Genomic DNA, 24152 nt, shown 5'->3' on the forward strand with positions numbered 1-24152 from the left:
GCGAGGGATTGTAAGCTATCAGGTTTATTGTACCTAATACTCTCTAGCAATTTTATTAGAATGAAAACCCTATGGTGATAGGTTAGCTTAACAGCTATTTTGTAGATCCTTTAAATAGGTGATTAAATCCTTTGACAGGGTGACACTTCAAGTAAAGTGTTTGTAAATCCTTTAACCAGGTCACTATTGATACAGTGTAAAGCCTTTAACAGGGCAGACCATCAAAAGTGGTTAAACATTATTACGGCAGTAAATTTTGTGGGTATCATCCCCACCCCAATTTTACCTTCTTATTTCTGGAGGGTTTCTAGGTTACCAAAATTTCAAGTGTTATGTGGTGATGCTTATGTGTTTTATCATAATTGTTTGATATGTTTATATGCATGCAATCTACTTTCGGTCAAAAGGTTTTAATGGTAAAAATACAATACTTCTTATTCACCCCCCCTCTCAGAAGCATTCTTCCTATTTGAATATTCCAACAATTGGTATCAGAGAAAATGGTTCTCACAAAAAGAAGTCTAACAACTTGAAGAAAAAGATCTAAAGATGGAAGTCTTCAAACTTGGGAAGATTATTGACAATCAAGTGATTGACGTGCAACTGGCTCTACACAAAGTAGACGAAGCAAGGGAAGAAGTGAGAAAATCCTTGAAAAGAAGGAAGGATATAGCCATAGCTGAGAATGATATAAACTACAAGGAGATTGATACCACAAAATTGTGTGCCAATGGAGACATGAAAGAGTTTGATGCAGCAATAGCAAAATTGATGGAGAAAAACAAAGTTCAACCAGAGGAGATAAGATCTCTCAAGATGGAACATGAATCACAGGCCATAATGTTATGTGAAATCACTGAACAAAAGAAAAGAGCAGTTGAGGATAGAGTCATGATGGAAAATGACAAAAGAAATCTTGCAAACAGACTTGAAGAAAAATGTACTGAATTAACAAGGATCTCAAACATGCAGATGGATACAATTGCCCAAATGATGAACCTTCATCATGAACTCAATATGAAAGATATTGAGATCTCTACTTTGAAAATGCAGAATGAACAACTGCAGAATGAATTGAACAGAGAAAAAGAGGTATCCGAGAATCTCAACAATTCAAGTGAAGCCATCAAGTATTTTGAACAGTTGTTGAAATCCCCAAGATCCGCTCATGATGCATCAGGACTTGGATACAATAGCACTGAAGTTGGAGAATCATCAAAGAGTGTTGAGCAAAAGGATGACACAAGTAAGAATTCAAAACCCACTTGTCATTATTGTAATAAAAAGGGGCATACTGCTAATGTTTGCAGGAGTAGGAGATTGAATCAGCCAAATACACCCAAGAGCAAGAGTTATTGTCACAAGTGCAACATGCAAGGACATATGACACAAGATTGCAGATCCAGAGTTACAAGGACACAAAAATTTGATGGACACTGTCATAATTGCAAGAAGTATGGACATAGAGCATTTGAATGCAGATCAAAGCCTATGTGGATATCAAATCAACCAGTAAAATCAAAAGGAAATGAAAGTCACTATTATTGGGATTACAACACAGGTATAGCTGTCATTATTGTTAGGAATATGGACATATACCACAGAACTGCATAAGAACACATTTCAAAGGGAACTATAAAAGATGGTTGAATCAAACCACATGTTTCAGTTGTCTAAAAACTGGTTATACCGGCAGAAACTGTCCTACAAGGTCAAAGGCACCCAAGACTGAAGAAAATAAGGACAAAGAAAAGATTGATGTCGAAAAGATAAGGGGGCAAATGAATAATACTTGGGAAAAGAAAGATGAATGCAACACATCAAGTGGAGGGATCACTTCATCCAATGGGTCAAGTGATCACACTTCATCAACCTAAGCATGAGAAGTATATGGGACTGATATATAAAGTTATATCACACATCAGTCCCAAGACAAAGAAGCAATGAAAAGTATAAATCTACATGAGACAAGATGTCAAGACAAAATCTAAATGATGTTGTCGAGCTATCTTTGGATGCCAAGTTAAAATCCAACACATGTTGAGTTCCTAACAACGACTGCGTTGATAATTGATGTCGAGTTGGTTAACTCCAATGGAAGCTGAGTAAAGTGGAAATGTAGTACAAGCCGAGTTGGCAGTTGAGCATTTAATGCGATGAAAATAGGGTATATTATCACGATTCCAATCAGTTTTCCTCGTCGTGATCAAGAAGCAAAGAAGAGAAAGAGAGCAGAGCAACTTCATAGCAGAGAATCCAGCATTTCAAGTAGATTGCAACATCTCTCAATGCGTTTTCATCGATCTTGAGGTATTTTTCATTTGTGCCAAGCTATGCAGTTTCATATTTCGTAAAAAAAAAGGAAACCCTAGTTTGCATAAATGGTGTCAAGTTCCAAAAAAATCGAAGACAAAGAGTCATTTGAAGTTCAGTAAGTGTCCAATGAGGTCAAGCAACCTGATTTTCGTCCCATTCCTGAAGTTGCATACAAAAATGACCCAACCGGAGCTCTCTCCCAAATACCCCCAAAAGTTGTAATGGTTCAAGACGTGAGAAGATGCTACAATTGTAAGATAGGAGCCCTAGGAGATATGGAGATAAGGCAAGCCTATGATAAATTGTGCATAGATGGAGTCTTAAAAGATGAATTCAAAATTGTTGAAAGAAAGGGTTTGACCCGAGTTTTGAGCTTTCCCACCGTATTCAAAACAGAATGGGTTAAACTTGTGTTAAGAAGAATTCATGGTGGAAGTTTATGGTTAGAAGATATTCCCATCAAATTAACCAAAGAAATCATACATAGGGTAACTGGGTATCCTACCCTAGATCAGTTCAAAACTTTGAGAAGTGAATCGAAGGAGGTTATTGAAAAGAACACTGGTGCTCAGTGGACTAAGAGAGGAATGATAATTCACACCATTCAAGATCCTCTAGTTGAGTTTGTTGTTAGAGTTATTGCCCATAAATTCTATCAATCCAGTAGACTCAACAGTGTGCCATGTATTGCAGTAGATGTACGATACAAATTGGTGAAGAAGGATCATACTTATGATCTTGCAGAACTGCAACTACAACAGATTACTGAAAACCTAGCTGCTATAAGAAGGACAAAGGGTGCTCAATGCAAATTTGGAGCAATTCTAGTTTGTATATTCTTTTATGTTCAAAATGAGTTTCCCTCTTTCGGCAAAGTTACATGGAGGAATGATAGAACTATCATTGCCCAAATCAATGAATATATAGAACAGATGGGAGAAAATTTTGATTCCCTAATGACAAGTTATTTTGAAGATTTCAAGAAATCCATGAAGCAAAGGGTGAGAATACCAATTTCTTTAGTAGAAAAACATGTTAATGATATATGCTTCTTGGTTGATATTGACTTCACCTACATTCAAGCTACAATTCCAAGAGTGAGATGGTTAAGGCCATTTGGATATGAAATCAATGTTGATGAGGCATTTGTAGCAATAACTGCATTATTGGCAGAAGAGACAGATAAAAGTGCACCACATTTTGGCACTTATGATGTGGTAAGATCAAAAATAAATATGGAATTAAAGACTACTTCCACATTAAAGAAGAAAGACAAATTGTTAAAGAAGATTAAAAAGAAATTTGGTGAAGGAATTAAGGCTGAAGCAGAAGAAGAAGAAGATGATAATGATGATGATGATGAAGATGAACAAGAACAAGGCCTAATGGAATTAACTCAAGGCCTAGGTGAAGACAAGGAGAAAGGTGCAGAGGAAGAAGAAGCCAAGGAAGCACCAACTGAAGCTGAGTCAAAGAAAAGAAAGGTAATAGAACAGCCTCCAGCTTAGCATAAACCAAAGAAATATGCCATGCCATCACCTCAAAAGCCTACAACACGAGATGCAACAAGGGCCTCCACTCAAAAGGCTAAAGAGGAAGCTACAAAGAAGAAACCAATCAAGGAAACATAGGAAGAGCCGAGGAAAAGAAGAAGATATGTGGCTCAACCTGATACAAATGAAGAAGATCAATCTGAAAAGGTAAGCCATTCTTCAGTTGATACTTTATGTAAAAAGATTGGAAATGGTGATTTAAGCAACTTAAATAAAGTTGATTTCAATAAGTTTACTAAAGAAGAATAGAATAAGATAGAGGAAACAATTTATGGAATGATGGCACAGTTCAAGTACACTCCACTTGAACTAGATGGACAATTTCCAAATGAACTATCTAAAATTGTGGAAGACAGATGGCATTTTTTCTTGAAAATGGAGAAGAAGATGAGGGAGTCAACCCTAGCAAGCGTATTGCCTGATTTGACTAAGGAACAAATAAAGAAAGTAGTCAAAAGGCATAATACTAGGTTCACACCGAAGTACAGGGCATTCTTCATTCTCCAAAACAAGATAGAAGAAATTGTTCAAAGAACAATGAAATCATGGAAAAACTTGTACAAAAAGATTGAATATTTTCTTGAAGAAGAATACAAGGAAGAAGCTACAAAATGGAGAGAAGAGAAGACAGTAGTAAAGAAGGGAGAAGAAGAAAAGAAAGGAGAAGAAGAAGAAAAAGAAGAGAAGAAGGAAGAAGAAAGGAAAGATGGAGAGGAGGAAGAGACACAAAAACAAGATGTAACGGCAACAGCTGAGCAAGAGCAGCAACCAGACTAGAGTGTGCAAGACACACAATTGCCACCCTCCAGCCCTCCTCATGTACCCATCACACCTGCAGAAATTGAAACTATTATTGATGTTCCTAACACTTCTGGTCAGAACATCAATCCATTAACTGTAGAAGATCTCAAAAGAATCCTTGACCAATCTACACAACAAGCAATATTATGTGCAGATCCAGTATTGGTCAGTATGGATGAACTGCAAAAACTAGTAGAAAGCACAGTTATAGATAAGGTGAATCCACAAGAACCACCTTCCATCATCTCTACAGCTACTAGTGGTCAACCTCAAATGCCAACAATTATTTCAATAGGCATAGTTGACATCACAGTATAGAAGCCGAGTGCAATCGTAGAAAAAGGAACAGAACAAACAAGATAGACTATTACATCTGATCCTACAGCAAAAACACAAGGTGCACTTCCTAAGATTACCATAATTGATCAAGGTAATAGATAGCAGGAGGAGAAAATAGTGGAAACCCCTAAAGAACAGGAGGCAATACAAACATTGATAAATTTTCCTACCTCAGGAACTCCTTCACAACAGCCATTGCAAATATCTGCACCAGGATCCAGTACTACAAAAGTTGCAAGGGTACTTCACTATGGAGAACCTGAATTAGATGAGGAAATAGTCATACCAGGATATGACTCAAAAACAATAACCATTGATCAAATCAATGAGGTGCAAGAAGCGTTGAATAGGAGAAAGAGACAAGAGATACTCAGGAAGGAGTATAAACATAAGCAAACACTACATGAGATTAAGGACATCTTTATGGATGCCTTCAGTTTGCAGTCACCAGATGAGTCAAAGCATATCACTGAGCAATTATCAGATATCGTTGACCAGGTGACAAATGAAGACCAAGAAACAAATGCAAAACTTATGGAACGGTCTAAAAAAAAATTTCAAGGGAAAGTGAATGAGAAAATATCTAGTGAAATAGCACTTTCACAGGTTGAATTGGAAAAGTTAATAGACAAAGTAAAAAAGGTACTTGAGAATATATTCTCATTGTACAAAAAGTTGTGTGACTTTTCATACTTCACACAGGAAATAAGCCAAAAGATACTGAGCTTGGAGAGAAATCTAAACATTTCAAGCATACAGCTACCAAATGATCCAGCTCAAAGTGAGAAGCATTTTGCTCAATCACTTCACACTCAAAAAGAAATAGTTGTATTAATAGCAGAAGAGGCCAATATCAAGGCCAAATTGATACAACTCCAGTCCTCCATTACCCCACATTTGGAAATACTCCATAAGGAACAAGTCTATGCAGAAACTGTTCTCAAGAAAGATCCTAATCTTTCTACTTCAGATGGGCTTATTCATCTTGCTGCAAAGACTGTCATCCAGCACAAGTCACTAAAAATTGCTTTGAACAATTGGGATGCAGCTCTCAAGATAATTATGGAGGTAAACAACACATTTTTGGCAAAATATGGTCTTAACCCTTAAAATCCTTTGACATAAGTGTCAAAAAGGGGGAGATAAGAATAAAAGGGGGAGATATTAACTAAAGGGGGAGATACTATAAGATGCATATGAAGATGAGAGAATGGGGGAAACAAACAAAACCAAGGAGAGCATGATATACAGATAATGGCACAACCAATTCGGGGGGAGTTATAATAATTTTGAGATATATATTGTAAGTTACACAAACTTTGATTAAAGGTTTTTAAACCTCTATATATACCAAGCAGATTAGTTAATGTACTCATAAGGTCAGTTAAGTGTTTTTGTCACTCATGTTAAGGGGGGAGATTGTTAGTCTTAGAATGATTTTTGACACTTGAGTGCCAACACACTTAATCACTTTCTATATTGGAGCCGAGTACACCATGTATGCCGAGCCACAACATGAGCCGAGTCAAGAAAGACTTCAGGTGCCGAGTGATCTTCATGTGCCGAGTAGTCTTCAAGTGTCGAGTGAAGATCAAGTGTCGAGTGAAGTTCAAATGTCGAGTGATATTTAAGTGTCGAGTCACAGATGATGCTGAGCAATACAAAAATGCAACAAGTGCCGAGTAAGCCAGTTTGTTATTAGTGTCGAGCATCTGGAATCAACAAGTGCCGAGTAACACAGAATGTACATATGAGTTTGTAACTTCATTGATTCATATGTAAACCGTTTTCATGGCCGACATATGACGAATCTCAAAGGATTAAATGATAAGATCGAATATTTTGTATTTCCTATGCAATGTACATGCAGCCAATAAGAAAAATGGAGAAGGCATGCAACCAATAAGAAAAGTGCAAGGAATGAGCGGAAAGCAAAGATTCAATGTGGATCGTAGATCCATATCTAACCCTAAGTCTTTGAATGTCTTTATAAGGAAGACAAAGTTTCATTGTAAACATATGAGTATGGACAAGGGTGTGTAAGGAAAACCATTTTTAGAGTAAGGATTATCAGATCACAGAAGGATCAAGATCAGAGAAAGCAGATCAAGTGCCTGTATTCAGAAATCGAGGGATTGTAAGCTATCAGGTTTATTGTACCTAATACTCTCTAGCAATTGTATTAGAATGAAAACCCTATGGTGATAGGTTAGCTTAACAGCTATTTTGTAGATCCTTTAAATAGGTGATTAAATCCTTTGACAGGGTGACACTTCAAGTAAAGTGTTTGTAAATCCTTTAACCAGGTCACTATTGATATAGTGTAAAGCCTTTAACAGGGCAGACCATCAGAAGTGGTTAAACATTATTACTGCAGTAAATTTTGTGGGTATCATCCCCACCCCAGTTTTACCTTCTTATTTCTAGAGGGTTTTTGGGTTACCAAAATCTCAAGTGTTATGTGGTGATGCTTATGTGTTTTATCATAATTGTTTGATATGTTTATATGCATGCAATCTACTTTCAGTCAAAAGGTTTTAATGGTAAAAATACAATACTTCTGATTCACCCCTCCTCTCAGAAACATTCTTCCTATTTGAATATTCCAACACTCTAGCAGTAGGAGTTTTCAAGGGTATTTTTGATATGTCAGACTTTGCAAGTTGTTTATCGACATTTGCTTATTTGCATATATAGATATTCTGGCGTATTGTTTGTGGTAGGCAGTTTTGGCAGATTAAAGGCAGTTTTTAGCCTTTCAACAAGTGGTATCATCCCATGTAAGGCAACTTTTTTAGCATAATCAAGCGATTTTTGTGCATGGACCGGTGGTTTCTAAATATTTTGGTATTTTTCCCCTTTTATTTTGGTATTTATATCCTGAACATGTATGATTTTGGGCCACCAAATTTATTTTTTGAAATTGACCATGATGCTTTTTCATCTAGTTGGATACTATTTCTTGGCGATATGTATTTTCTAACACATTTCTCAACGAGGTTTTTACACAATATTTTTTTAGCATGCTGACCTTTTTCCGATGAGAACATTTTTTCTAGTGATTTTTTTTGAGAACTTGCATTTTTTTTCTTCGACGATCATTTGGTTGTCGAATTTTGGCTTGTCATTCATTGACATCAGCATATATGCTAGCCTTTTTGGCTTCGTTTGGACCTACCTTTGACTTTTTGCCCATATCTCAAACATGTGATCTTTGTTTTTCGCAAATGAGATACTGTTAAAAAGTTGGTTTTGACCACATCACATTGATATAGGTATTTTTCAATTTTGATGCATTTTTTATGACTTTTTTTGCATCAAAGTCAAGAGTTCTATTTTGCACTCTGAGAGACATATCTTAAGCATCTAATCTCCATTTTGGGAAACCTTTATGTCACTGGAAAGCTAGTTTTGTGCTCTTTCCAATGATGCTAGTTTTTTTTCTAGATTCTACTCCAGGTACATCTTATTTGGTATTTTCCATTTTCGTACTATGATGGATATCTTGGTTGTTTTAGGTCTAGGGATCATTTTTGTTGCTTGAGATTACTCAACATGGGTTGTACTTTCTATTGTACCAATTTTATGTCTCTTCTGATATTCGTTGACATCATTTGTATGCATTTTTGCAAACGCATTGAGATTAAGTGTAATATTACTTCTACATTTGTGTTTCTGTTGTTTTGCCTAGTTTTGGCTTCTAATTCAAGCAATGGCATCTAGTGTATTATTGTAATCTATCATATCTTGTGTCTTATTATACATGCACCACTCTTATTACATGCCATAGGGGTTGATGTTTGTCTTTGTTTTTCATCTACCTTTGTCTATTGATTGTCTCTTTTGCGTCATTAGCCTCATGACATGTCTGAGATTGATCACCTCACAACACTATTATGTATTCTTTTTTGAATCTTGATCATGGCTCCTTGACATGTAGTTCTTATTGGCCCACTTCTTCAAGGTCTTGTCACCTCACCCTTGTCTACATTGGAGAGGTTCTCATGTTGGTTCTTATGCTTCATTGGTTCAATGGAGTGAGCTATGTATTCAGTATTTTTTCACATGTATTAGGCGGATGCAATGGATAGGTACCTAAGTATTTTGGGGAGATCGATCATTTACAATATGGACACTTTTCTTTATGTTCATACTTTGGATGTAGCCTTCCATGTTTGATTGATCATCTCTTCAAACTTTCTTGTTTTTATGTCATTTGTATCTTTGAGTTCAATTGTTTGCCTTTGTGTGCCTCCTGATTCGAGTAGTGTCATTTGAGAGAACTTGTATAGATTATAGTGTTCTCTACCTGGTAAGGTTATATTATAGTGGAGGTTCTTCATATCAGCAATTTTTTTTGATAGAGTTGTGCAGTTTCTTCATGGTTCAGTGATGTTCTTAATGATCATCATTTTGTTCCTATCTTCTAGGACATTCTCTAGGTTGGAGGCTTCTACAATCCTTCACTACTCTTTCAGTGTTTTTTCCATCTCTTCTTGGAGTAGAATCTTTACCATGTGGTTTTCTCTATTTCTTCGCTTTACAGATATTCGATTGTGATTGGATACCTCATCGAGCCTTGTTGTTGGAACCCAATTTTACTTTCAATAGTGGTTTCTAGGTTTTTAGCTACTCCCTAAGTTTATCTTAAGAGGGGTGTTTGAGTAATAAGATATTTTCTTTTTATCTCTAATTACTTAAGCTGAACTTTAAGCATATACTAATTAATTATTTTATTAATTATTATTATCATGCAACCTAGGTCAATTACCTTTAGGGTTTTTATCTCCTTTTATAAGGATTGATCTCTTTGTAATTAATACATTTAATACAATTGCAATGTATTTTATTTGCACATCAAGAATGTCTCATCTTTTATAGGTCTTTGAATTCAAGTCTACATAGCTTTGCTTCTTTCTTTCTATGACAGGTGTTCGCATGCAAGTGATTATTGGGAGTTGTAGGTTGAGTTTCCTCAACTTCAACATTTTTGCCTAGTTTTTCTTCCTGAATTGAGTAGTGTCATCTGAGGGCACTCATACAAATTATTTTATTCTTGGGATTTAGCATATTTTGTGTCTTATTGCACATGCACTACTCTGATTAAGTGTCACAAGGGGGTTGATGTTTTTCCTTTGTTTGTCTTCTACCTTTGTCCAGTAAGTGTCCCTTCCGTAACATTAGCCTGATGATGTGTCTGAGATTAATCACCTCAGTACACTGTTATGTATTTATCTATGCATCTTGATTATGATTCCTTGACATGCAGTTCTTATTGACCCACTTGTTCAATTGTTTGTCACCTCACCCTTATCTGCATTAGGGAGGTTCTCCTATTGGTTCTTATACTTCCTTGGTTGGATGGAGTGAGCTATGTAGTCAATAATGTGTTCCTATATACTAGGTGGATGCAGTCATTGGGTACCTATGCACTTCAGTGAGATGGATCATTTTCCATATGGACACTTTTCTTTTCGTTTCTACTTTGAATTCAACCTTCCATATTCGATTGATCAGGTCTTAGGCTTTGGTGTTTTATGCCATCTATATCTTTGATTCAATTGTTTTCCTTTAGGTGCCTCCTGATTTGAGTAGTGTCATTTAAGGGCACTCATGCAGATTATAGTCTTCTCTGCCTAGTCAAGTTTTATTGTGGTGGAGGTTCTTCAGATCAATAGTTACTTTTTGACAAAGCTTTGCAGCTTCTTCATTATTTAGTAGTGTTCTTCATAATCATCTTTGTGTTCCTATCTTCTGGCACATTCTCTAATTTGGAGGCATCTACAGTCCTTCACTAGTCTTTCATCATTTTTCCCATCTCTTCTTGAAATAGTATTTTTCCCATGTGATTTTCTCTATTTTTCTGCTTTACAAATATTTTGGTTGTGATTGGGTACCTCATCAAGCCATGTTGTCGAGACCCAGATTTACTTTCGATAGTATTTTTTAGGTTGTTATCTACTCCCTAAGTTTATCTTAAGACGAGGTGTTAGAGTAATAAGACAATGTCTTATTATCTCTAGTTACTTAAGCTAAACTTTAGTCATATAATAATTAATTATTATCATGCAACCTATGTTAGTTACCTTTAGGATTTTGATCTCCTTTTATACGGATTGATCTCTTTGTAATCAATCCATTCAATACAATTACAATTTATCTTTGCATGTCAAGAATATCTCATCTTCTACGGGTCTCTGAATTCAAGCCTCCATAGCTTTGCTTCTCTCATTTTGTGACGAGTGTTTGTATACAAGTGATTCTTGGGAGTGCAAGTTGAGCTTTCCTTAACTTCAACAATATCATAAATGAAGAAATGAAGGCAGTAGATTGGAAGTAATCCAAAGCACAACAACAACAAAATGCTTACACTACCTAGGGCTACGCATACAAAAAAGGAAGAAATGAATGGTAAAACTCATTCAAATTCATGGAGGTAAGGAGAGACGAGAAGGTTCTAGGAAGATAAAAGAAAACTTCAGCTTGCAAGCAACAAATAGTAGTCCTTTTGGGGCAAGATATTCAATAGAAGGTTGAACGTTGTTTTCACAATAGATGATCATTTCTTTCCAATCTTTGTGAGAGGGTTGATGTGTTTAGAGTATTTGATTGCAAATTGCAAATATTGCACCAATACTAATAGTCCCTCCATGTTTCCTACGTGAGGGTTTGAGGTTGATGAAGTGGAAGAGGCGAGGAGAGTAGTGAGGAGATATGTGATTTGGAATGGAGACAAGGGCTGGATGCCCTACTCTGATTTGTCGAACCTAGGAGGGTTTTCAACAAAGAATCCAAAGACTAGGTGCGTATGTTTAGCTACCCTGGCCACATTCACCCTTTTGTGCTTTGCTAGGCTGGAGAATATAGAGAATGGAGAACAACATAGGCAGAAAGAATGGGGTTTGTGATTTGAGTCTACACCAATGACTAGGAAATGGTAATACAATCTAGGTTGAGAAAGGACAAATTTGATAAGAATGCCCTCAAGTTCAGATTGGCTAGTTATTGCAGGGGTCATGATTTGAACAATCTAGTTGCTCAAGCGCCTAGTGGGAGACAGAATGATGCACATAGGTGTGAGAGGAGAGAGTGTCGTCATGGATGGGGAAGGGGTCAGGGAACAAGAAGCAACAATGGCAAAGAAAGGTCGAGGAAGGGGCAATAAAGAGATAGAAAATTGCAGCAAGGTGACGACATGTTCCTCGAGGGTTAAAGCTCCAATTTTTCCTTTTCATGTTGATATGCAAATTTATTGGGAAATGAACAACTGTAGGGTTTGGATTTTGGTGATAGTAGTAGTGTTTTTTTGTTGCAATGCAAGGCATAGAACATAGACAGGATTGATCAATAGTAATTGGGGTAAGTGTATAAAATACTATGATAGAAGTATAAATTTTGTTTTGCAAAGATGTAAGTGGTCATAGTCAAGGATGAACAATTGTTAATGGGAGTAGGGAATTTTGAGTTTGATATTATTGTATTTTTCATATTATTCAGTAATAAAATGTAAATTTATCGACCAATACATATGTTTGCATACGTGTGTGTGCATGTGCACACATATGTACATGTATATGTATAAACTCAATTATATGATAAAAACTAAATAAAAGAATATTTTTAATAAACTCAAAAAGCCATTTCAAATTACTTAATACATATTTCTTCATTGTGCCATTCATAAAGTTCCAAACCCATAAAAATAAGACGAAAAACCCTACCCCTCAATGCATAACTCTACTATATATACTCCACTCATTTCCTGCTACGTAGTTTCAGACGCAATGAGCCTGAGATGACCTGCAAGACGCAACAATTTTCACTTTAACTCCAAAAAGAAACAACTTTATAACCTGATTTATGCATTGAAATTGGTGAAGATAAGTGACCGTTGAATCCTCCTGTCCTGAAGACCCCTCGCGCGAGGCAAAGTTCATTATTGGGCGACTGTTAAAGATTCTTCCCAAGCAAAGTGCGCAAATTTAGTGGCTTGATTGAACTTTTAAAGGTGGATAACACATTACCAACTACCTTTCCTCTTTCCATGCATTTATGCTTTATTTCTTCAGGAATAGCCAGAAAAACAATCTCTACTCGGACCGATCATACAATCGCGTGGAAACCTATTTTAAGTTTCAGAGTGGAGAGTGTATACATAGATAGATGGTTTTTATCTTCCATGAGACTAAACATAGAACGAGTGAAACAGATTAGCAGTTGGTATGTAGAAAAATTGTGATCAACCTTACCCATTAGTCTTTTCTATTTTTTTCCCTTTCTTTATTGTTGGTCTATCCATTGTTTTATGGTTACTGCTCGTTATCAGAGAAGCCCTTTACTCATTAAAAGGGCTAGTGATTTTTCACCTGATTATGGTATAAAGCTTCTTGCCTTTTTCTTTTTTTTTCAGGACCAAATATGGGGACAGCGTTGCGTTTTCTGTTGCTGTTGTGCTGCTGCTTTCTAGCCAGGAGTGCCTATGTATCAGAAAAGAACCTTCATCAAATAGCGTCTTCTCTTGAAATGTTTGTGGATGAGCTTCCAGATATGCCCAGACTAAAAGGATACGTTGCAAGAGAAGGGGTTTATGCTCCAGCACATCTTAAGATTGGGATGTTTGAGACAAATTGGGTAATAAAACTGAAAAAAACATGAAGAGTTGGTTCAAGTGGTGTCTTTAGGTTGATTAAATATAACTCTGTAGAATTGTGCTCTCATCTTTTGTTTATTTAACTAGGGGTTTTGTTGAACAAGGAAATCGCTTTTCATTATGGATTTGAAAATTCGCAGAGACGTTGATTTTTAAATGGTACATCAAATTTTGCAAATTCATATGAAGTCGCGTTTTTTTCTATGGTGATCAAATTATGTGATGTGGTTCTCGATATTCAGCATGAAATAGAATTTTAACTAGTTATTGAAAGATTGCTTCTGAAATCTGGTGTATATATCTTCATCAAAATAATTGAGTTTATAAACACAAACATATAGAATTGATTCTATTAATACAGAAATATACACAATTAATTTTCAAAAAAAATCTTCCAAAAACAATCATACTGATCTGTATTTTCATAAACATTGATTCACAACTTCAAATTCTTAAATTAGAAAGAGCCTAAACAAACTACAGAATTGTTGTCTCGAGAGTCAAATTTTACTTGAATTTAATGAGCTATTACTTGAATTTTACTGGCAGAAATTTCACAGAGACCTTCAAGAAACTAAAGTGTTTGCATATGGGACAAGAAAGGACAGAGCTACAGTGCCAGGTCCGACAATTGAAGCCTTGCAAGGAGTAGAGACCTCCATAATATGGGAAAATCATCTGCCTTCTCGGCATATTCTGCCATGGGACCGCACGCTTGCAACTGCGATACCCAAACATGGTGGGGTTCCCACAGTCGTTCACCTGCATGGCGGAATTGTGGAGCCTGAGAGCGACGGGAACTCCATGGCCTGGTTTACAGCCGACTTTAAAGACACTGGTCCTGCATGGAAGAAAATTAATTACACTTACCTCAATGTTCAACAGCCAGGAAACCTGTGGTACCATGACCACGCCTTGGGGTTAACAAGAGTTAACCTTTTAGCAGGATTGGTTGGTGCCTATACAATTCGTAGCCCCTCCATTGAGAAGCCTCTGAAGCTTCCGACTGGTCCATATGACCGCAGTCTTGTTCTCTTCGACCGCAATTTCAACAACGATGGATCTCTTTACATGAACTCCACAGGAAACAATCCTTCAGTTCATCCCCAGTGGCAGGTAACTCGTTATATCCTTGATGACTGAATGGTTTTTTCTATCACGTGGTATGTGAAAAAATTTGCTTTGCTTCAGGAAATCTAATCTGAAGTTTTTATCCGAAGTTCCCTTTATCGTTTTTTCTTTCATATTGAAGACCTTGCACTTGCATATCCCTGTCCATGCTCTTATTTTTAAACAATCCTCAAACGAAAAGCATAACAAGAGATAAATTTGTTAGTCGAGGATGTGATTTGCATTAAAAAATATCCGGAGCTTTTGCAGTTGGCTTAGTTTTCTTGCATTAGAAGAAATACAGAATTCCTTTAGCTTAACTAGTTACTAGATTTTTATATTTACATTAGAGCAGAGCCTTACCCGTCAAGACTAATTCCGGAACTAATTCGAAATATTTGGGGGGGCCGAAATAACTAGAGACTTCTTATCACGGAACCGCATCATTATTCTGTTAACTGAATTTTATTTTGCCATTTGATTTTTATTTTTCTATGCATAAAGTCTTTTGGTCGAAGCTATCACTTGGAAAGAAGAATTTTCAGAGGAACCACATCATTATTTTGTGAAATGAATTTTATTTTAGTATTTGATTTTTTATTTTTTTTTGTATGGTTTGATCGAAGCTATGACTTGGAAAGAAGAGTTTTCAAAGGACCCTAAGCCTTTTACAAACAGAATGTCTAAGCCAAAGAGACTGGCAACCCTCGACAATCGCACCACAAAAGGGAATAAACAACATCCACCTTATAAACCACAAACTCGCAATAATCACAAGGGGGCAGAAACAGTGAAACCAAGGACTAAAAGTAAATATCCAAGAAGAGACAAAGACCAAACCTCTCAAGGTGGCTCGAAGCTAAAGCAGTAAGGGAGCACTGGTCCCTATTCTAAGTGCTATCCATTGTCTCAGCAATACGCTTCTTGTTGGCTATTCTCCTAGATGCTAGGTCCGAATCAGAGATGAGAACAGAGCAATTTGCCTGTCTCGCTTCCTCAATCAATGCACTTTTTCTTTTTTCATCCATGACCACACTATCCAAACTGAGTTCTTTAAGAAGAGACTTAGCCTTCAAAGGGCTAATCCCATCATACCTACAAGCCTAAAGTTCCTCAACACAAGTATGTGAAAGCACTAACCGATCTCCGCCATATTAGTTCTGCAATGAGCGGCTGAATGACCTGCCTCGTGGCATTTGCTGCACATTAGTAAAAAACCATTTAAAGCAATATGTCGAACACTGACACCAAGTTCAGAAGAAAGAGTGATAGAAGGAGACAGCATCAAAACGACATTGACATTAACACAAAACACCAAACCAAGGTAAATAAACTGCCCAAATAAGTTGGTAATGCCATCCATAACCGCTCCCACAAAAATCCAATCATTTCCAATGGCAATCCAAATAATCTAACCCTCTCTTGTGATTTTTTAATGAATTCCTTCTCCAGGTCAAAGCCCTTGTGTGACTGTTTGAGGAAATTCCCAAGGTTTTTGAGAAGGCAAGGCCTAGCACTGAGGTTATTGACACAATCATTATAATTAGGAAAGGAGGTAAGAAAAAATCCTTTCCACACAGCAAAATTGACACATTAACCTTAGCAACACCACTTTTTCCTAGCCCTTAAAAGTTCTAATGGCATCAATATTTGGTGTGGCCCCAAAATTCAAGAGGCAAACCTATCGATAGCAACATCAAGGATGTAGAACAAAGCCCTTGCACCATACACCACCAGCTTCAAAGACAACACATCAAGTCAAGCATACCTAGAAACAATAAGACCAGGACCTTTGATAGCATCGGCTAATGTCTGCCCAAAAGGAAAACCATAGTATCACTAGCCCAAAAGGAAAACCATAGTATCACTAGAAGCTACCCTCTAAGCAGGAAATGCTGCAGAAAACCGAATAGCCTCCCCTATTCCCACCCAAATCAATTGTCAAATAGGTAATTTGCCTAACCAATTGTAGAAGAGCTAGGCATAAGGCATAAAAAATGAGTTTGTCAGACTCCTAACAATATAGCTCCAAGTGGAAGCCCAAAGGATCTGCACAGAGCTCCACAACAGCATTCAGGCCACATGAAGTCACCATCCCAGCACCAGCTAGCCACATCCCTCACTCTTGATTACCAACATAGATATAATTTTTTTAAATTATTGTTAGTTTTATGTAATATATATGTAATGCTTGAAAGAAATGGGCCTTCACCTTTTCAAAATTCTTATTATTGACATTTTTCCCCTTCTAGCTGGTGCATATCATGTTCCTTGATATACACTCATGTTTAAGCAACCTTACATGAAAGGGTTAGTTTGAATCTCATAAATATTTTGAATGAAAATAGCTAAGACTCATAAAAGTTGGCATTCATTTTTTTTCCTGAAAAATCATAATTCCTCCCCTTGCTAGATAGCTTTCATGAGCTATATAACCTGATTTTTAACCCTCCCCATGGCACCAAACTTTTGTATTTTTAGAATTAATGTTTATTTTATATTCTAATTGTTTTCAGATGGCTTTGAGTGGATTTAAAATATTCCTAAGATTTGATTTATATGGCACATTTGCTTGTGTTTTAAAAACTGATAGAATGAATCATGACGCCTTAATTCTTTCCACTCTAATAAATTACACTTTATTTCCGTGCATCCGTTTAATTTACTCTTTAAAATTTGAATTTTGATCAGAAATAATTTTGAAATACCTTGGTTCAGTTCGTCTGAGTTTGAAATATTCTTCTTTGGTGTATTAGGTTTATACTTTTTATTTAGGTGGAACAAGAATATTATATCAATTATTAAAATATGTTATTTGTGGGATGGATGCAGCCACAATACTTTGGAGATGTGATTGTAGTGAATGGGAAGGCATGGCCTTACATGAGTGTGCAGAGAAGAAAATACCGTTTCAGAATTGTGAATGCAGCCAACGCTAGATACTTCACATTGGCTTTAAGTAACCGACTGTCTATGATACAAATAGGATCAGACTCCACATATTTACACCGGCCTGCAACTATCAAGAAATTAGTTCTAGGTCCATCAGAGATTGCAGACATAATCATAGATTTTAATAAATCATCTACCAATAAGGTCATCTTAACAAACAGTGCACCATACCCATACCCTGAAGGAACCAAAGTAAATGATCTAAACAGCCATGTTTTAAAATTTGTCATTCAAAGCATGAACTCCAAGGTTGATGATGGTGTTCCTGGGACTTTGGTTAGGAATCCTCATGCCAATAAGAATGATTCTGTACAAACACGATACATTACCATGTATGAGTATGATGATACCAAGACTGGAATGGAAACAAGTATGCGCTTCAACAACTTAACATATGATGCCCCTGTCACTGAGACACCTAAACAGGGAACCAGCGAGCTGTGGCATATTATAAATCTCACAATGCATAGCCATACTTTCCATATTCATCTTGGTCTGTTTGTAGTCCTGAAGCAGACAGAATTGTTAAACATGATGGACTTCCAAATGTGCATGGAGATGATGAACGATGCAATGATGTGCAAATTAGAAAAGTATGCCAAGGGAAAAGTGATTCCAACCCCTGCTAATGAAGGGAATTGGAAGAATGTAGTTAAGACTCCGCCGGGATTTGTAACAACAATTCTTGTTCAGTTCTCTATGCTTGGTGCTCATCAAACTCTCTATCCATTCAATGCCAGTGCTGAGCCAGGTTATGTGTATCACTGCCATGTAAGTATGCATGCTTCTCCATGCATCTTGATTTTATGCACTTCTTGTATGATCAGGTCTTCTTAAGGAGCTGCACATTAATTTTCTTCTTTGAAATTTTCAGATATTGGATCATGAAGATAACGCAATGATGAGACCCTTGAAAATCGTCCAATAATACAAAAACAATGGGGTTGCAGGTGCAACTTTGTCACAAGGAATTTTAGGCTTATTTTACAATAACACCGTTCATTGTTACAGAAAATCCTTGTATATTGTCAATAAGCATAAAAACTATGGTTGGGCATATCGCAATTAAATTGTGAAGTCTTGTGAGACAGAAATTAAATTGCTTGCAAACTGTTGGACATTAAAGTGTTCTGAATTGCAGTCTTATGTAAATAATAAATTGATTGCAGAGTGTTGGACACGAAGGCGCTTTAAATCGTTCCAAAATGGTTTTATTAATGATATGAGTTTCCTTTTGTTAAAACTAATCTCCAGTAAAAACAATTAACTTAGTTTCAATTATAAATTTGGAGAAGTTGGAGAATAACTAAATTCCCTCTCCCAACTTACACTTGACCTTGATGTTTGGAAAGTGATTTTTCCTAGCTTCGTTTGTAACTGGTGATATAGATCCTTTCTTCAGGAACTTCAGATTTGATTCCTGCCCTGAATATTTTTTATATTATAGTATTAAATTATAATTAACATTTGAAACTTAAAAATCACTTGCAGTGCCAGCGAATTTGCACTGTTCTAAGTTATTTTTATTTATAACAAAAGATACTTAAAAGTTCCTTCACATTGATAAAATTGCATTAGTTAAGCAAATATGGGAATCAATTATTTATACTTGTACCAGGTGCTGGTTTGTGGTTGGCTTCAAAATGTATTTTCTCTTTTTCACATCAATGGGAACTCAAGTTTCTATTCTAACCAAACAACTCTACTGAATTCTTTTATTCTTTGAATTTTCAGGTGACACACGGCACCTACCACTTAAATTTGCAATATCCAAGTAAAAAATACTTTGTTATCATTGTTCACAAAAGATCCTGATGTAATTTGTGCAAACATTAAACTTTTCAAGTATTTGTAGCTCAAGATTTGTTGCTTACGCCTTCAAATATAGTCAGACGTAAAGTCCATTCTGAGTGATGTGACTAAATACTTAGCAATGACGCTGCAGAACTATATATCCATATTTGGTAACTCTGTTGACTGGAGGCATTGACAAGTTTAAAATCATCATGCAACCAGGTAAACCAAAAATTATATATGTAATGTCTACTGTGTACCTTCAATAGTCAGCACAGTATGAACATTATTATTTACTTCACTTTTTGGCTTATTTGGTCTTTGGGTTTCTTGCCTAATTGTGATGTTGGTACACAGATTTTACAGTTGTTATCTACACCAATTTTTGGTAGAGTCTCATAAATAGATAGTGTCAATATTTTATATAGTTACCATAAACTCATGAAAATATAAGAGGCAAATCTCTATACAATGAATCATTTATCCCATGAAGTATTCTGGGTTCTCATTCATCAAGGCTTCATTTGAGCTCCTCCATAAGAATAGTCAATGAGAGTCAATTTTCCAACAGAAATTAATAATCCAATTGAAATTGTCACCCAAGACAGTAACTATAGCTAAAATAATCAAAGCAATGATGAATAACATTCTGACAAAGCACTGGACGAGACCGTCCATGGAGGTCAGCGAATGGTTGCAGGAAGAAACTCAAAGACAACATGGTTTTTTTATATGAAGTACAGTTTTGTATTTGATGTGCTGCCTTTTCTATCAAAGGACTCGGATTGTGTTTTTTGGTCTCCAGGACTGTATATGTGCTGTTCTGTGGACTGCATGTTCATTCTATTGCTGGATGCGCAAACTGGTTCTGGTTATGGACAGCAGTGATAGCATTTATTTGCTTCTGTTCCACTGTTAACTGCTGATTCTAATGTATTTCTATACTGTTTGCTTAAAACAATATAAAATTATATTCTGAAAAAACAACAAACTTACTTTTTATGGATGTATCATCCTTCATGATCTTATCATTGCATGAAAAATTAGTTCAATATATAGTACATACAACAAAAAATTCAAGATGCCATCACTATAACTTGGATTTAAATCAAAGGGTATAATATGACCATTTTGTTATTTATTGCTAAGATGGTTGGCCTGCTTGGGTTTGGTTTAAAACTGTTTGCAAATCTCAGAATCAATTATTTGTGAATAGTTTATTTGCCCAATCCTTGAATAGTTTACTTAGCTACCTGATTCATGCACCCTGCCCCTGGATGCTGGTGTGGATGCGCAGAGGGATGCATCCAAATACCCTGTGTATGCGCATCCACAGGGTGTGGATGTGTCCAGGTGCTCATCCTTAGCAAATCTGTCCACATCCGGGATCAACTTCAGCCTTTTTTGCCCGGTTTATGCAATGTACTGAAGTGCCAAGTTGAGGAATGTGATAATAATCATAAATATATTCCAGAAGATATCAATACTCAATAAGTAAGCCATACAGCAAAAAAATTATGCTATGCATCATGGCAATCAGTCATTTTAAATGTTGTATACATGGATTTACTTTGCTGTCAGGCAAAATTGCTAGACTGTGTCAATTAATCATAGTTTTCATAATCAATTTGAAGATACTAATCCTCATTCCACTATGTTTTGTTTCTGTTAGTGTATTGTTATCTTATGTTGTTATTTTGATATCTTATTGCTGTTCATGCTTTTGCTCATAAATATATTCCAGAAGATATCAATACTCAATAAGTAAGCCATACAGGAAAAAAAATTATGCTATGCATCATGGCAATCAGTCATTTTAAATGTTGTATACATGGATTTACTTTGCTGTTAGGCAAAATTGCTAGACTGTGTCAATTAATCATAGTTTTCATAATCAATTTGAAGATACTAATCCCCATTTAGGCCCACATGACTTCCCTTTTATGTACCTAACCAATTGAATTTATCTATATAATTTGTATACCTGAGATCAGGCTCCTAAGCATTCTTCAAAAAAATGCTTTTTATTGTGTGGAATCTGTGGATAATATGTTTGGATGTAATAACAGTTTCAAGTCTAATGGCTTATGTCAGTTGGTCAAGCCTGCTATTGTTTAGTAAATGGATTGCAGGTGTCCATAAGACTAAACCTTGGAACAGCCAAGCCCTTGGCAGATGGTAGTCTGTGTATATACTATATACAAACACTAAATAGTAGAATTGTCTCTGCATGATGCAAAGTTGAAACAGAAGAGAAAGATGAGCCACCAGTAGGTGAGTAATTTTATGTACACGTAATTTTGTCCTGTGTCAGCTCCACTTTTCAAAAGACTTTGATACACCCAGGCCCCACATATAAAGCTTTTAGCGTTGGTAAGGCATTGAGATATGTGCCAATTTAATCTCCACTTTTCCTATTCTTTTTATTTTATTTGTATATTTATTTAAATTTTATTTTTATGTGTGTGTGTGTGTATATATATATATGCATGCACACACACATACCCAAACCCACCCAAGACCCCCCCCAAGACCCCCAAAAAAAGGTTTGTGCATCCACATTCGGGGTTCTCGTACCCACATCCGAATCTGCACCCAAATCGGTAACTTGGCTATATTACACAAGGTTGCTCACTTCCTCCTTTATTTCATGTCCCTCTTGCTCAGATGTTGGTTGGTTATTTGAGAAGATTAGAGATACTAATCTGGTCAATTCTGATGGTTGCGTATTTGAGAAGACTACATATACAAGTCTAGTCATAGAAATTGACCTTATTTGAAATGCCCATATCTCAAATGCTCAAATGCTTGTGAATAATTTACTTGCCCGGCCCTTGATTTGCAATGGCCCATTAATCAGAGTTGATTGCTCACTCATTTGCTTTATATTCATGTTGCTCATATGTTGGTTACATATTTGTGAAGATTAGAGATACAAGTCTAGTCAGAATTGACCTTGTCAACCAAAGCAATAAAATCTCACTTTCTTGACAATATAATGTTGTTGCCTAAAAACCACCCTGAAAGTGTCTGATACCCTTCAAATCATGGATCTCTATAATCAGAGTTGATTGCTCACTCATTTGCTTTATATTCATGTTGCTCATATGTTGGTTACATATTTGAGAAGATTAGAGATACAAGTCTAGTCAGAATTGACCTTGTCAACCCGAGCAATAAAATCTCACTATGTTGACAATATAATGTTGTTGCCTAAAAAACACCCTGAAAGTGTCTGATACCCTTCAAATCATGGATCTCTATAATCTGAACAATGTTGAATTGGTTTTTCAAATAATTTAATTTTTTATCATCCAACACAAGCCAAAGTCTCATCAGACCTTCATGGTTTCAAAACAGATAAGCATGGTTGTAACATGAGATAACTTGGAATCCATTTTGTTATTCATGTTTAACTCATTGACACATGGAAATGGTTCATGGTCAGATTTCAAAAAAATTAGACAGCTTTGGAGCTGATTCCTTACCAAAAAGATACAAGTTGCCAACTAAATCATTATAGCCAATTCATATTGGGTTCCCTATAAAACCAGTTATAATAGATTCACACAAAAGATCCCCAATCTTCTCTGGGATAAGTGGGATGGGGACTTACTACGAAAACAGATGTTAAAACTTAAAACCAACCCTGCTTCTAGAAATTTGGCTTCCTAGTGCCAATTTCCTTTAGCTATCGAAGTTGTGTTTTTAAAGAGTGAGAACATAGAATAGAACCCATTTTTGTTAGATCCTTTAGGTTGCTACTGATTGTGCATATCTTTGGGTTATGTATAACTTGCTAGTTGAACTTACACCTCAATCATATTAAAATTATAGCCTTCAAAATTGGCCTGCCCTCGTTCTATTGCAATCCAACTTCATATCCATCACTCATTATTTACTACGATGAGATATTTTTGTCACTTGACACCACCACATTTTTATGCACTTTCTTATAAGTGTGGAGTTATTATTTGTTCAATTATGGTTGTCATTGATATCACGAAGATAGGATATATGAGAATGAGATTGCTAAACTCAGCATTAGGGTGTAACTAGGAATATCTAGGGAAGGATATATCAATTAATGTTTTCCTCTTCATTTGTATGCTTTACTAAGATCTCTTGAATGTGTTTCCATCTATACTCACCAGTATTCAAATGTTATATTATTGCAGTTGCTGTGATCTGTCATGGTATATTTCTAGGCAGATCTAGGTAAAGCAGATCTATGGGATGTTTAGCCACAGGTTGTCTCTAGCACTGTTACCAGATCCAGCTGGATTTGTATTTGTTTGACCAACCAGATTTGTCTGATTTGTTCCAAATTTTCAATTCTACTGAAATCATAGTTCCATGACTCTCCGTGAGTTGTGCGAGTAGTCCGAGTTACTGAGCCGAGCAGACTAGTCTGAACGAGTTTTTCTAACTCAACCCAGGTCACGGTATATGATATATAATTATAAAAGTATACAATTTAAAGGTTTTTTTTGTTTTGCTGAGTCCTTGCCGAGTCAAAGGCGAGTCATGAATCGAGTCAGCCTTGCCGAGTCTGAGCCGAGTTCAAGTCTCGGAACTCTGACTGGAATTCTTACCCAAAAGAATTGGCCTTCTGAACCCTGATAATTTGATCTCTG

At 36.2% G+C, this 24152-nt stretch overlaps 1 protein-coding gene across 2 annotated transcripts; it reads left to right on the plus strand.

Moving 5' to 3' along the window:
- Positions 1-12699: 12699 nt before the first annotated feature.
- Positions 12700-18901, plus strand: LOC149571350 (multicopper oxidase LPR1-like). 2 transcript variants are annotated; one of them, XM_089812889.1, is made up of 5 exons: positions 12700-13017; positions 13420-13640; positions 14209-14775; positions 17602-18492; positions 18596-18901. In XM_089812889.1, the coding sequence occupies exons 2-5, from the start codon at positions 13428-13430 to the stop codon at positions 18647-18649; spliced, it is 1725 nt and encodes a 574-aa protein (XP_089669015.1). In that variant the 5' UTR covers positions 12700-13017; positions 13420-13427; the 3' UTR covers positions 18650-18901. The 2 variants fall into 2 exon arrangements, with proteins under 2 accessions (XP_089669015.1, XP_089669014.1); XM_089812888.1 differs by having other exon boundaries at positions 12887-13229.
- Positions 18902-24152: the final 5251 nt, after the last annotated feature.

This window comes from Cupressus sempervirens, chromosome 2 (genome assembly GCF_028749045.1).
Source record: "Cupressus sempervirens isolate cs-2001-9-10 chromosome 2, ASM2874904v1, whole genome shotgun sequence".
Classification (NCBI taxonomy): domain Eukaryota; kingdom Viridiplantae; phylum Streptophyta; class Pinopsida; order Cupressales; family Cupressaceae; genus Cupressus; species Cupressus sempervirens.

What these genes read in the sequence shown, in the direction of transcription:
- LOC149571350 (XM_089812889.1), top strand. Translation starts at nt 13,428, where the DNA reads ATGGGGACAGCGTTGCGTTTTCTGTTGCTGTTGTGCTGCTGCTTTCTA. An exon ending in CAGTTCATCCCCAGTGGCAG is followed by an intron (nt 14,776 to 17,601) that starts GTAACTCGTTAT and finishes GGATGGATGCAG; the next exon opens with CCACAATACTTTGGAGATGT. An exon ending in GTTATGTGTATCACTGCCAT is followed by an intron (nt 18,493 to 18,595) that starts GTAAGTATGCAT and finishes TGAAATTTTCAG; the next exon opens with ATATTGGATCATGAAGATAA.